Raw genomic sequence first — 14,479 nt, 5'->3', positions numbered from 1 at the left:
CTGTAACCTGTCTAGGTCTGACTGCAGCCTATTCCTTCCTTCTAGCGTGCCCACGTCCCCCAACATCTTAGTGTCGTCTGCAAATTTGAACAGGGTGCTTTTTACCCCCTCATCCAAGTCACCGATAAAGATGTCGAACAGTGCGGGTCTGAGGACCGAGCCCTGGGGGACCCCACTGCCCACATCCCTCCAGGCTGAAAATGACCTGTCCACCACCACTCTCGGGGTGTGGCCCTCCAGCCAGTTAGTGACCTATTTGACTGTGTAGGTGTCAACGCCACAGTCCCCTAGTTTTTTAATGAGAATGGGGTGAGAGACAGTGTCAAAGACCTTCCGAAAGTCCAGAAAGACTATGACCCCTGTGTCTTAAGGATTTTGTGACCTGGTCATAGAAGGCACCAGGTTGGGAGAGTATAAAGTATTTTATGCAGTTGCTAATAAAAACTGAGATACTTGTTCCAAAATTGAATATTCTTTGTAATGCTACCTAACTGTCAATGGGAAGAGTTAAAAATGTCTTAAAAATAGATCTAATTTAAAAAAAAACCCTTAAAAGTAATTTTGAAGAGGAGGTTAAGTACATCATAACTATATAATTTTGACAGACCTAACTGTTACAGGAGCAGACCACTGAGTGTAGATTAAAGATGTTGCCCTGTTGTAGACTGCAGTGAAAAGTCAGCAGAGTTCATTAAATTAAATATTTGATTATACTGGTGATTTAATGTGCAGTAAATAGTTAAAATCAGATCCTTTATTTTGTTGTTAACTGATTACAACCCAATAGTTTATTTACTGATTGATCTGAGAGCAAAACTTAACTTTTATTGGTGAGATGGTTTGAATAAATAGGCTCTTGTTCACTTTTCCAAATTTTTCATTTTCACATTAATAAAAATGTATAGCTACTCACAGAGCCACAGATCTGTAGTCGTCACAGTATGCATCTTTCAGTTTAGTCAAGAATGATCCTGCCTTGAGCAGAAGTTGAATTGCATGACCTCCTTCTGAGGTTCCTGCCAGCCCTGCTAATGATCTTTATTGTTAAATTAAGTGAAACAGTATGTAAAAACAGTTTGTGCTTATTGAAGATGGAAGTCCTTGAATTTATACTTTTCCATGATGCACAGAAACCTAAATTAAAATGAACACTATATTTTAATAGATGCATCACTAAATATCTCTGTGTGGAAGAAAGTAATGTGAACAACATTATGCACTATGGAAGCAACAAACTATTTTTATTTTTTCTTACAATTAGGATACCACTTATGCCCCTTGCATATAGACAGTACCATTAACCTAAGTATCTGATCTTATTTGTGCATGTGATGTCAGGTGCATCTACACAAGTTGTTTACCATTGAGCTGCCTAATTAGCTCTGTATCTACATGTGCAGTTCTGTTAGGCCACAGTGAACTAATAAACTCTGCCACGGATTAGTACTTGTAAATTCAAGTGCTGTACTGCTGTGGAGTGTTTTTAGTGTGGAGCACTGCACGTATTGGCGCTGACCCAGCTGGCTGGGGCACAGGGGTGCTTCAGTGTAGGGGCTGCCTGCTAGCTAGCATTGAAGCACCCCTATCATGCCCCAAATAGCCCCTCCATGGCACGTTGAGCTGGGTCAGAGCAGCCCTGGCACAATAGGTGCTGAAGTTTATTGCTGCACGTTAATAGCATGTGTGGGCTCATTCTCTGTGTGGTAAAAGCTGTATCACTTACAGCAGTCATAATTCTCTTGCTAGCTTCTCTGGCCTCACTCTTTAGCTACTTGTTAGTGTCTGGATTTAACCCCAGCTCTCTCCATGGTTCCCTCTGTAATGTGCCTTCATTCCGTCATTTAGCTAAGGCGTTTCGTGAGGGGAAAACCTTGCTCTTTTCAAACACCATATTTTTCTTGCAAAGAGAACACCCCTAGATAAAACACAGTATTGTTTTTGAAAGCCAAAAACGCTTGATATGAACAGTTTTGTTCCGTAAAAAGCGTAGGAGAAGGATGAAATATTTTAGACTCCTAGACTACTTTTAAAAACATGTATATATGGATCCCCACTCTGGTGTTGTTTTTATTTATTAGATTTTGTGAGTTTCCATGGTTCTCACCTGGCTGAAAATACTTTTTTCAACTGTGGAATTCACCCTGCATTCACTCATGGAAAAAGAAGACTGAGAATGTGGGGAATTAAAAGAAAGTGCTCATATTTTTCTCACTGACAAATTATGGAGTAGGAATTTTTTCTTGTAGGAAAAGAAATTCAGAAATAATACTTTTTTATTTTTATTTTTTAAATGGCTTGTCGTTGAATTTTTATCTTTTCTTAATGGAGTGTTTTACAATGAAACAAATACCCTTTGTGTTGCATTGTCTATAGTCTGTGGCACCTCAATAGAGGTACCCTGGCAGTATTAACACTGTGTTTCATATTATACCGAAATCTTTAGAAACTTTCCTAAATAAAAAATTAAGAATCATAATTAGGATCTTATATTTTTAAAAATGGTGGTTTTCTGTCCTAATAATGTGTTTATTAGTTTGGTTAATTAATTTTCCCTCTGGTGGTACATAGGAGTATGGGCAGGCGTTCATTTAAAGCACTCCAAATTCCTGTCCAGTTCAGAGTGCTTCAGCACAGTGCAGATGGGAGCCCTTCCTTTGGGATACTTCAAAACGGCTGTGAAGTCATGCAGCGGCGGTGCTCTGTAGCCAAGGGGCCATAGAGCAGACATCTCTGAATACTTCTTGGCCTGTAGTCCTCAGAGGTTCCCACAGTCAGCCTTTTTGTTTGTAGCATGTCAGAGGCACTTGGAGTGCCTCAAACTGCACATTTGTCCATGGCCTATGGTGCATTGTTTAAGGAAACTCTGCTTTGTTTCCCTCAGTCATGCACTACCAGTATAGACAGTTTTTTCCCCTTGGTCCAAGTGCAGATTCCCTCATGATTTCCCCACAACCTCCTATCACCTGCTGTTTAGTTTTGGCACCAAAACTCCAAAAGAATCATTTTTAAGAGGGAAATGAATAAAGTCCAATGTTAATTGCACCACAAGCATCTTTCTCGTCTATCTTTAGAGGGGGAATTTTGGGGGAATTTTGCTGGTACCAGAAGAAGAAACTCCTTTGAAGCAAGATGGGGAGTCAGCCCAGCAAAAGGCTGTTCAAAGAGATTATCAACTACTGTGTCAAGAGGGGAGGGAAGAATTTAGTCAACTTGCATTCTTTTGCAAATACATTCAGTTCTTGAAATACTGACAGTAGTGTTCTCCTCTTTTTCTTCTTCCCATTACCCTACCCCTTATCTTTTCAATTTCACCCTCTCTCTCCCAGTTGGTGGGAATGTGGACTGGAAACAAATAGCAAGCATACAGGAATCCATTGGAGAAACTAGTTCCCAAAGTGTTGTTGTTGCTGTAGACAGGTACAGTACCTTTCTTATTCTAGTATCTCATCAGGTCTTTGGGCTATATATGAATACATTGTATGCATCTAGGAAATATAAATAAAGTTTATTTTGTTTCCAAGTGCTTTCACACACAGTCTGCTTACTGCTATGCTCAGGTATAAGCTGACTGAAGTTGCTTAAAGGAAAAGGCAGATGGTGGGGGGGGGGATAAGGAAAGTTAAGAATATAAACTATAGAGAAAGGTTGGTTGGTTGATTTTGCTGTATAAGAGCTGGAGAGCTGAAACTACTGGCAAAACCCCAGTTTTCTCAACCCATTTACAATGTTACTATAACAGGCAGTTAGACACTGATTGCAGAGTTTTGATGGTTGCATTTCAGTCTGAATCCTGGAAATGCTTGCAGAATGCTAAGCATAGTTGGCAAGACTGCCCTTTTGTGAGAGATGTCTTGGGGGTTCTGTGAATTGAGCAGATTTTATATAGAACTTTGTCACTTGAAATGTTGCCACCTTTTTTATTCTTCCCGGTCTAAAACGCAGTTATAGAAAATTTTCAAGAAAATGGGTGAAATATAACTTACACTAGTATATCTTTATAATTTTCATCTATACAAAGTTTGTACACCCAGACATATGTAATTCTTCAATTTGTTTAAAAAACTACCTGAGCTTTTCGGACTGTAACAAGGGTTGGATAGTTAATTTTTTGTGTGTATTCAGGTTTGTTACTAGTCAAATTCTTCTGAAATACCTCTGTGTATACTACCTATACCTTATTAGATTTACAGTATTCTTCTGTAGTTTTACCCTGAGCAATGTTGCAGTTTTTAACTGGTACAGCTACGTGTTTTGGCAAATATTAAATGTTGTTTATAAATGTTTGAAAAAAATGATCAAAGTCTTTCTGCTTTGTGGTATACCAGAAAGTGCTTCCTGGTGTATGTTTTATGTGTTGTTGTTCTGTATATGCTACTTTCTTATGACACTCTCTCGGGGACAGAGATCAAAAAATTGTATGAGGTACTCCCTCACATTTTTGATGTGTCTGCTTTTGACAACTCGGCTATCATGTATGAAATATGGCAGTGAAACTTGTTTCGTAACTTTATTTATTATGATAATGGTTGTAAATAGTTCTGGTATTAAAAAAAAAAAAAACTTTTTTAAAATGGAAACCATTTAATTTAAGATATTAATAAACTCTTTTATAAACTGTGAATTTTGCAGAATATTTACAGGATCTACCAGACTAGATGGAAATGCTATTGGTAAGTTTCATCACTCCTTCCATTAGCTGCAAAGTAGCATTCTGATGACACTAATAAATAATGTTAAATAAATTCTGTGATTTTATTTAACAGTGGATTTTGTCCGCTGGCTTTGTGCTGTATCTATGGATGAACTGCTGTCTGCTACCCACCCTCGAATGTTTAGTCTGCAGAAGATAGTGGAGATTTCTTACTACAATATGGGCCGAATAAGACTACAGTGGTCAAGAATCTGGGAAGTCATTGGAGATCACTTTAATAAGGTATTTTTGCCACTTGTTCCATCAGTTATAAGCTGTTTTTCAATTAAGTTCTTGCAAATTTAAGTTATTTCGCCTCTGTTCTGCAAGGTCGGTAAACACAGTACCAAAGAACAATGAATAAGGAATACAAAAAGCTTATAGAAAGCTGCAGCCATCTAGTACTCTGTTAGACCACATTGGAAATATGAGGTTCTTCAGTTAAACAGGCCTTATATACATAGCCAACAGTATAAATTTACCAACTTGTTAGTCATAGATCTTAAATGGCTACCTCACTTGATAATGTACTATTTTTATTGGGTCTTGTAAAGGAGGTGTGTAATTTTAACTCGGATTTGGTTATTTCTTGTATTGAGGATTTTTTTCTAAACTATATGTCATCTTTGTCTTCTGTGTGTTGAATTCAGAATTTTGATGCATGTCTAAAGATTTCTGTTTTTACCGTTCCGCTTTCAAATGTAAAGACAATTTAGTACTTGTCCGAAAAATAGTGTTAATACTGATGTTCAATTCCTGCTTCTGTACTACTAGGTTGGATGCAATCCCAATGAAGATGTAGCTATTTTTGCAGTAGACTCATTAAGGCAGCTATCAATGAAGTTCCTAGAAAAGGGAGAACTTGCTAATTTCCGGTTTCAAAAGGACTTCTTAAGGCCATTTGAACACATAATGAAGAGGAACAGGTAATAGTATGCCATTTTAGCTTAGGGTCATGTCCACCAATTTTTTGGAACCAGCTACCTTGTTTAAAGTGTTTTATGTGAATTTAAATTACTCCATAGTAGAAAGTATAAAACATGTAATCAGTAGTTCAGCTGGGTTTGAATTACTATTTATTCTTCATATTTTTAATAACTTAGGTCTCCTACCATTCGAGACATGGTTGTACGGTGCATAGCACAGATGGTGAATTCCCAGGCTGCCAATATTCGCTCGGGCTGGAAGAATATTTTTTCTGTGTTTCATTTGGCTGCATCAGATCAGGATGAAAGTATAGTGGAACTTGCATTTCAGACTACAGGACACATTGTCAGTGAGTACTGATGCATAATTTACACACATCCCTATGGATTATCTCAGGGAAAACAACTGAGACTTTCCTTTAGTTAGTTGTAAATTTATTACCTTTTTGCAATCAGTAGAAGTCTTAAATACATATTGAAGCAATGTGTGTTTCTCAGCTTTCACTCTGTTTATGATTTACCAAGAATCTATGCTTTTAAAAGTAGTACAATAATCTTGTCATCTGTATTTCTGATCTAAATCATATTTTTAAAGTTTTATAACTAAGTTCTAAATATCTCTTGACTGTGAAAAGTCAAGCATTGGATTATTTTTGACAATTTACATTTTCATTTTTGATTGGGAGTTTGTTTTTGTACAGCAAATATTCTTCTTTGATTTTGCCACATACCTGTTACCCATCTACTCTACCACTTACCTCCTGTCTAAGTCTGTAAGGTTTAGCAGAAGCTACTAGGGCTGTTGAGGCTATGACTTTATAATCTTGGCTTTTTAGGCACTGAATGCTGTGAGGGTTATTTGTGCAACTTGAAAAAGTGTTGCTTTCTAGAAAGTAGTTAAAGTTCAGTGATGCTGGTTTGTATATTTATCAAATGTAGGATCATCCAAAGTAGGGTTGAAAGGATCTTGGGAGGTCAGCTAGTCTAAACTCCTGCTCAAGGCACAGTCATCCCTTTCTGAACTATCCTATACAAGACTGTGTCTAACCCAGTGGTGGTCAGCCAGGGTGTGCCACAAGACCTTTCCAGAGGTGCTACTGAGCCAGCACCTCTGCTGGTTGAAATGACCCCACTTTCCTCCCCTGAGGCCTTCCCATGAGGCACAGGCCTGCCCTTGGGGTGGGGCACCTAGAGCAGCCCCTGGGATCCTACACTGCTGCCTGTTCCTTGGCAGCAGCCCAAGCCCATGCAGCTATAGCACTCGTGTTTAAGGGAAAGCTGCTCTTCTCCCCCCCCACTCCCATCACAATCTCTGCAACACTGCAGAGGCAGGGGGTGTCAGGGGTTTGTGCTCTTCACAGGCTCCAGCTGAGCAGAGAGGCTATGCTCTTCCCTACCCCCTCCCCAAGCAACAGCTCCTCTGTTAACCCTTTCACAGCCAAATCAAGGGTTTTACAGCCAAGATCTATATGTAGATCACCAGTATCTGAGAGGGTTATTGGAGAGGTTGAATGAGGTTGGGAGTCCACCCTGGGTCCCCACTTCAGCCTGCAGCCAATGAGTCCATGCTGTGGCAGGTAAGATGCTTCCTGGTCCTTCCACCCCCTTTTTCCTGCTCTTAGCAGAACCCCTTCCCCATCCCCTCTGTGCCCTAGGCAAAGAAATAACTAGTTATGTGGCTGGATCAGTGGTTCTTAACTGGGGTGCCGCCAAATTCAGAAAAGTTTGTGGATGGGTGTTTCAAGTCTAAAAATCTTGAAGACCACTGGTCCAACGTATCCTTAAAACTATACAAACAGCCTTGTTGCACAGTCACTAGGTCCATTGTCCCAGAAGACCAAAACCCTCTAACCTGCCAGAGGTAAAGTAGGGAGAAGAGGTCACTGTGAATATCCTGCTGCAAGGACAGGAAGTGATTGTTAAAATACACTTGAGCTATATCCAGGTAAGAGGACTTTGACTCCACAGAAAAGAAACCCCAGCTCTCCCTCAGTCCCTGCTGATTCTGATCATGTGATAAATTTCTTCCTGATCCCAAATATGGCAATTTAGTCTGACCTTGAGGAGAGGGGCAAGAGCCTGTAACCATGAAGCAAAATTTTTTAGCCCCAACAGGAGCATCAGCATAACCCAGTCAAAATCCCCCAGGTTTGGCTGCAGCCAACACCCAATGCTTCTGAGGAAGGTGAATAAAACCCCCTGATACCTGTAGCAGTAGCAGAGAAGAAGATTCTTTCCTGACCCCATGCAGCAGCCAACAAAGCGTAGAAGCATGGGTAAAGCTATTCTGCTCCACAGCTTGGAGACTACAGACACACCCTAATAAACCTACTCTGCTTGTAATGTTAAGCCTTTGCTGTGCATCCTACTCTGTGCAGCGACAGAATAAATGTTCTTTTTCTTCATAGTAGTCCTTCAGATATTTGACTACCGTATTAGATGACTACCATTTGATGACTTCCACCAATCCCCTTTTAAGGAACTTTTTCACAAGCTGAGCATGTCTCTTTCAGTTTCTCCTTATGACTCGCCGTCCAGGCCCTTTATCATTTTGGACTCTTAAACCTGTCTTTGGACTCTCCTTAACTTTTCCACATCTGAAAATGTGGAGCCCAAAACTACACATGTGCTCTTAAGGCTAGGGGCAGACATTTAAAAAGTATGAGCCTGAATTAAATGAAATCTTTTCTGGTTAGTCTAACCTGCCTAGATTGAATCAGTTTGCAAATGCACAAACATTCCCTCTGGACTGAGGAAATGCAGGAACATGCCTGCAGTGGCTCAGGCTAGAAGCTGGGGTTGTTAAAGAAGACCTCCCTTTCCTTCCACAACGCTGAACTGAGGTGGGACATGGTCAGACCCTGGTAGCATGCTCTATTAGGGAAGGGTATAAACCCCCCACCCTGCCTGCACTGTCCCAGGCTTTTTCTTGCTCGCTGCTCAAGGGGCGGGAGTGTTGCCAGATGCTAGTCCCATGGCACGCTGAAGCAAAGGTGGGGTGTGCAGTGTATGCATCTGTTCATGATACTGAACTTTTTCAATCTTGCTCTCCCTGCTTCTTCATACTGTCTGTAAGCCTGACAGGCAAGCGAGGCAGCAGGGAGCTGATAACACAGCGTTCATCAGCCCATCAACAAAACAGAAGCCTCTTTCATTAGTTCAAGCTCTTCTTAAACAGCTTTTTCCAAGGAGGGAAGGGGGGACCTTACCAGCTGACCTACATATGTAGGGGTCTGTGGGGCTGGGGTTTGTGCTGTGGGAGATCGGAGGAAGGGAGGAGGGGATCAGTGCTTGAGCAGCAAGGAGGGGAGCAGGGGAGGCCAGGCAGTCTCTGCTGGACCTTTGGCTAGGGAGCATAGGGGTGGGGCCAGCTCTGTTCTCTGGAGCAGAGAGCACAGCCCTGTCCAACCCAGGGTTGCAAAGCATCTGGGATGCTGGAGGACTCTGATTTAACTTAAACCAGGAAGGGGTCTGGGGCAGACATTGCATGAACCGGTTTGACTCAGATCAGTCAAGTCTGATATTATATTCAACCAGGTTTATCTTAAACCAGTTTCAGCCATTTTGAAACTGATTTATGTGCACTGAACTTATGTTCTGCTGCAGGTTTAAACCAGTTTCTGATCACTTAAACTGGTTTATGTGTAATAAAGTTAGAGAAGTTAGACAGGCTTTCAGGTACAAAATTCTTTAGGAAGGTAGCAGATGTAGCTTAAATAAAATGACAGATGGAACAATCACTTGTCGTTAATCCCTTTACATTAAAATTAAATTGAGAAGTGAGCAGCAAACCTGTGGAGCAAGGAGAAGCTTTCAGAAGTACTTACAGACTATGTAAAGAACAGTTATCTAAAACCTAATTCTATTAAAAAAAAATTTAAGAGCCTTCATAAGGGAAGAAAGCTGTTATCACTGGAGGAACATGGAAAGCTTAGTAGAAACGCAAGTAAATTATACTGAGCCATAAAGGAATTGTCTGTATTAAGTCCACTGCTACTGAAGTCCAGTAAAGCTAGAAATGCTTGTTCCCAGACTCCTTTTCTGCAGATATTAAGTATGTTTCCTTTGAGGAGAGTGAGTTCAGAGATGGAATGGTGGCTCTGTGAAAAGTGTTACCATATTTGCCATGGTGTTTCAGTGCTTTGTTTCTGGAAGTACCTTCTGAATTTCAATGATGGTTTAGGTTTACCCACATAATTCCCGTGTGAGCGCTTTGTGGTATATATCAGGTCCGTGGTTTCTGTTAGTTTTGTGAAGTGTTGATTGATTATGGTGACTGGAGATTGTTGACAAGTTTTGCATTTGTTGTTTAGTTGGGGTCTTGTTCCTCTTGCTTCATGTTTGATCAGAGGAGAGTGCCTCTACTGATGAGTTTGAGGTTAGATGGTTGTTTAAAAGCTGGAGGCATAGGAGAGCGGTTGAATGTTTCCTTCAGTGTCTGATCCCTTCAGGTATAGCTTTTTTTAATTTAACAAGACCTTTCTTATAAATTCCAGTATAGGATAATATGTGAAAAATGGGAGCTTGCAGCCAGTAGAGGTATTTAATTAGTTTTGTGTGAGGTAGGGATGACTCATTCACAGAGCTGCTCTGTTGCTCTGGTGGAGAGAGACTGTGGTGAGCCAGCATTGGTGGATACTGTTCTGCCCCTAGTAGAACAGCTCTAGAATATAGACAGAAAATGCTAAATGCCACACCTTGTCACCTTTTTAATTTCTGGAGTCATTTAGTTGTGGCCTTTTGCCGTTTTGAACCACTACATTAGTTATGTATAAAACCAGGTTTATGGTGTCATTTAGGTGAATTCTTAATCTCAGAAAAATTTTAGTTTTTATGCTGCGTTTTACACTTAGCAGAGCCATGCAGTGACGAACTCCTTTTTTAAGAAATTGGGTTGTCACTCCTTTTTCCCTTGTTTCCTATATTAAATTAATGTCTTGGCCTTTGGAAAATATTTTATAAAACACCTGATATTTTCTTTAAAAATATTGAAGGGCATGTGTTAACTTTGCATACCTGTATTTTTTCCAGCAATTGTATTTGAAAAGCACTTCCCAGCCACCATTGATTCTTTCCAGGATGCAGTAAAATGTTTGTCTGAATTTGCATGCAATGCAGCTTTTCCAGACACCAGTATGGAAGCAATCCGTCTCATTCGTCATTGTGCAAAATATGTTTCTGACAGACCTCAGGTATAGTTGATTATTCACTGAAACATAAGCATTTAATTGATATTATCATAATGTAAACAAATCTTAGCTCTAACCCTGAATAGTTTATCTCTAAATCTGTGAGGGAGAGAGAACCAGGAGTGGATATCTTTGGTATAAGGCGTGGAAGGCTACAATTTTGTTGCAGTTTACTTGCTAGTTAGGCCAAATTCCCACAGATCCCAAGAAAGCTATCTCAAAGTGTGTTGCCTTTGCAGAAGCATCATTTCCAAACAGTAGATGGTGACATAAATATAGTATCAAATGCAAATTGTGGTGGTTCTTAACCTCCAGGATGATCCTATAGAGGGAGGGGGAGTGGGTGACAGTTAGGACTAATGAGTAATTTACATTGAAAGTAAAAAATGGTTATATACCATCCATATTTTCAGGAAATTAACCTTTTTCACACCTTTTTTAATATCAGTCATTTAAAAAATACAGTAATTCTATCTTTACCATGTTATCCTATAAAGTAACATATTGATTGCCACATTGTTTATGGTATTATTTGCAAAAAAAAAAAAAAAGATCATAATATAATAGATATTTTTTTCTAATTTAATATCCATAACAATTGAATTTATTCAACAAAACAACTTACTGTTTTGTTTGAGGTAGAATATGTAAATGATACTCATGTATCCTGTGGTTGTTTTAAAGGCTTTTAAAGAATACACAAGTGATGATATGAATGTCGCTCCTGAAGATAGAGTGTGGGTGAGAGGATGGTTCCCAATTCTCTTTGAGTTATCTTGTATCATCAATAGATGCAAATTAGATGTAAGAACCAGGTAACAATCTGTATTTGTAATTCACATTTTAAGGGGGGGTTGTTCTATTAATTATGAGCCTTTACCTCTACTTAAACTTGGATTTTTTTCTGTTAACCAGTTTGGCCAAGTCTTTTATTCTCATGCTTGATTTAATTGATACCAGTCTGGGAAGAGAAATGCTACAGATATGTTAAACATGGTGAAACATTAAAAATAAAATAGAAGGTAGATGATCTCCTTTTTACCACCTTAATTTTTTACTTGAGAAACGCCCATTGCACATGAATATGGGTATGTAATATTATTGTAAAACAGAGGCCTACTGTGGTCCTGAGCTGCTTCTGATTTCTGCCTTTCCCATCTGTGATATTCAAACCTAATTCTAGTGTCTGTTCAGGAACAAATGAATTAATTCAAGAACACAATAAATAAAAAAGTGTAAAGCATATTATTACTTTTAAACATTCTAAAATGTTTTTAAACAGAAAACCATAGCATTTCTCCATATATAATAATATAGAGATTATAAGTTAGGCAAAATCATTCACTTCCAAAGTTGTTATTAGTTCCTACAGTCAAATGTAAAAAAGCAGTTTTAAATTTGATAGTACAGAGCAGACAGAAATTTTGATGCACTGAACTAACTGGGTAGATAATCAGGTGCATGAAGTCTTTGTTCAGATAAAGAATTGAATTGAATTAGTATCCATACTTCTTTTTTGGTAAATGTAAACAAAAAAAACCCTGTCCTTTCCTGACATCCCACTACTTGCCATTCCAGTTTAGCATTTCTTCAAAATAGTTGGTTTTGTTGAATGCCAAGCTTCTGTTTGCGTTTTGTGTATTTGAATAAATGAGACTAAATAAGAAGTGGATGTCGTTTTTAATAGACCCTAAGGGCAAAATCCTGTAAAAACCTCTTCTAATTTTAACTGGTTCTATCACTTGCTTTTTCAAGTTTTCCTTAAGTGTCCATTCAGCTGGGCTTAGTGCCTAAGTTGTGTGTCCTTTTTTCCAATTAGAAAAGCTGTAAAGTTAAATTCAGTTTGGAATGCTCACAAGTCCCAGAATTATTTTTGATGCCCCTCCAACTTCTGAAAGGTTTCTTATAAACACATTAAAAAAAAAAATACAGACTTTTATATTGGCATACTAAAAGTGAGTAGTGAGAAGAGTACAAATGGAGCGTGCTTTAAAACCAAACCAACATACAACATGTTTCAACAGGATTCAAGGTTACCTGTGCCAGTGTTGGATCTTCTGTCGGCTCTGTTTCTTTTATATGGCTCTTCATATTTGGCCTCTTTTCATTTCAGGGGATTAACAGTAATGTTTGAAATTATGAAAACGTACGGCCATACTTATGAGAAACACTGGTGGCAGGATTTGTTTCGGATAGTCTTCAGGATATTTGACAACATGAAACTGCCAGAGCAGCAAACGGAGGTAAAAAAAAAAAAAATCAAAAAAATCTGGTTGATGTAAGATTTGTAATTAAGACCATCTCTGACCAGTAGCATAAAGGTGTACCTGAAGCATATGACTTGAGTAATCTGCTTGTTTCTAGAGCAGCAGTACTTGTGGTGTTGAGTATACTTCAGATCTGTTATTTTATTGCGAGCCACCTCCTAACAGTGAGAGATGATGGGCCCATGTATTGGATTGTATGCACCTTGAGTTGTAGAAGTAAAATTTGAGAGCTCCTTTTACATCCTCCCCTTCCATGTACAGGAGTCATGGGCTTCTGCTGCACCCTTGAGACTAGTAACAGAGCCAAGGTGTCCTCTCAGATACTGTACCTCAGATACAGGGATGAGGAGCAGAAAGTGGAAGTAGGGTCTTAACAAAGCCACAGAGCTCCCTCTTCCTTGATGGCACAGACAGAGCCTCTACCCATCTGTTTGAAGCTTTAGGGACTGCATTGCCACTTTTTCCCCCTAAAAGCATCAAAGCAAGATTTTATCGTGTTCTGGTAATCTGCTGATAGGCTTTTTAGCTATACCACTTGGTGTAACAGGTGTGACAAGTGAAAACCAGTAAAAGTATCCAACTCCTTGTATGCTTTTTAATGCTATCAATAGGCTAGCAGAAGACGAGGAGAATAGTCTAAAATTAGTGCCTTCTATCTGCCCAGTCCACCCAGCATTGGATGTCACAGTGGACAGGATAGGATTGAAATGTAGCAGATAAATGGGGGTAAAACTAGAAGTTAATAGTGCGTTTTGACTGAGCTAATAACCAACAGATCTCAAACAAGTGTATAGAAATTAACTACCAGTTAAGATAAAACTTCCCCAGGAACTTTTACAATAGTACATAATTCACTGTCTCTTTTTTTCTTTCCCCACTAGAAAGCTGAATGGATGACAACTACTTGCAACCATGCACTTTATGCAATATGCGATGTATTTACTCAGTATCTAGAAGTACTTAGTGATGTCCTTTTGGATGATATATTTGCACAGCTGTACTGGTGTGTACAGCAAGGTAGGACTGTGCCAATGTACATTATACAATGCTAACATTTTATTGTTGGGCACAAATAAACAAATGCACCATTTTTCTTCCAGACAATGAACAACTAGCACGATCTGGTACAAACTGCTTAGAGAATGTCGTCATTCTAAATGGTGAAAAGTTTACCCTAGAAATCTGGGATAAAACTTGCAACTGCATGCTGGATATCTTCAAAACCACAATCCCTCATGCGTAAGAGGACTTTCTCTTATAATAACATTTGTGAATTTTGAAAAATCATTTAAGTGGAGGTGACGGCTTATGGTTCAGTGGTTTGGAATCACTTAATATCTTGGGTGGATCACAAGAAAGCAGTGGTACTGTTCTTACAGTAATATTTTCGTGTGTTTTTTATTTTCC

General features: G+C 39.1%; 1 protein-coding gene across 1 annotated transcript in view; it reads left to right on the top strand.

Moving 5' to 3' along the window:
- The window catches only part of ARFGEF1 (ADP ribosylation factor guanine nucleotide exchange factor 1), a 95,782-nt gene that overhangs the window by 68,518 nt on the left and 12,785 nt on the right, over positions 1-14,479 (top strand). Inside the window, exons 22-31 of the mRNA XM_019548885.1 lie at positions 3,327-3,417; positions 4,630-4,670; positions 4,764-4,933; positions 5,465-5,616; positions 5,794-5,966; positions 10,648-10,808; positions 11,490-11,620; positions 12,919-13,048; positions 13,954-14,089; positions 14,173-14,311. Of these exons, the coding sequence (XP_019404430.1) occupies positions 3,327-3,417; positions 4,630-4,670; positions 4,764-4,933; positions 5,465-5,616; positions 5,794-5,966; positions 10,648-10,808; positions 11,490-11,620; positions 12,919-13,048; positions 13,954-14,089; positions 14,173-14,311 (1,324 nt within the window). The remainder of the gene's footprint in view (positions 1-3,326; positions 3,418-4,629; positions 4,671-4,763; positions 4,934-5,464; positions 5,617-5,793; positions 5,967-10,647; positions 10,809-11,489; positions 11,621-12,918; positions 13,049-13,953; positions 14,090-14,172; positions 14,312-14,479) is intronic.

The sequence above is a fragment of the Crocodylus porosus genome, unplaced genomic scaffold (genome assembly GCF_001723895.1).
Source record: "Crocodylus porosus isolate Cpor-Errol unplaced genomic scaffold, CroPor_comp1, whole genome shotgun sequence".
Lineage (NCBI taxonomy): Eukaryota > Metazoa > Chordata > Crocodylia > Crocodylidae > Crocodylus > Crocodylus porosus.
Note: the sequence above shows the minus strand (reverse complement) of the source record. Positions and strands in the feature narration are given on the sequence as shown.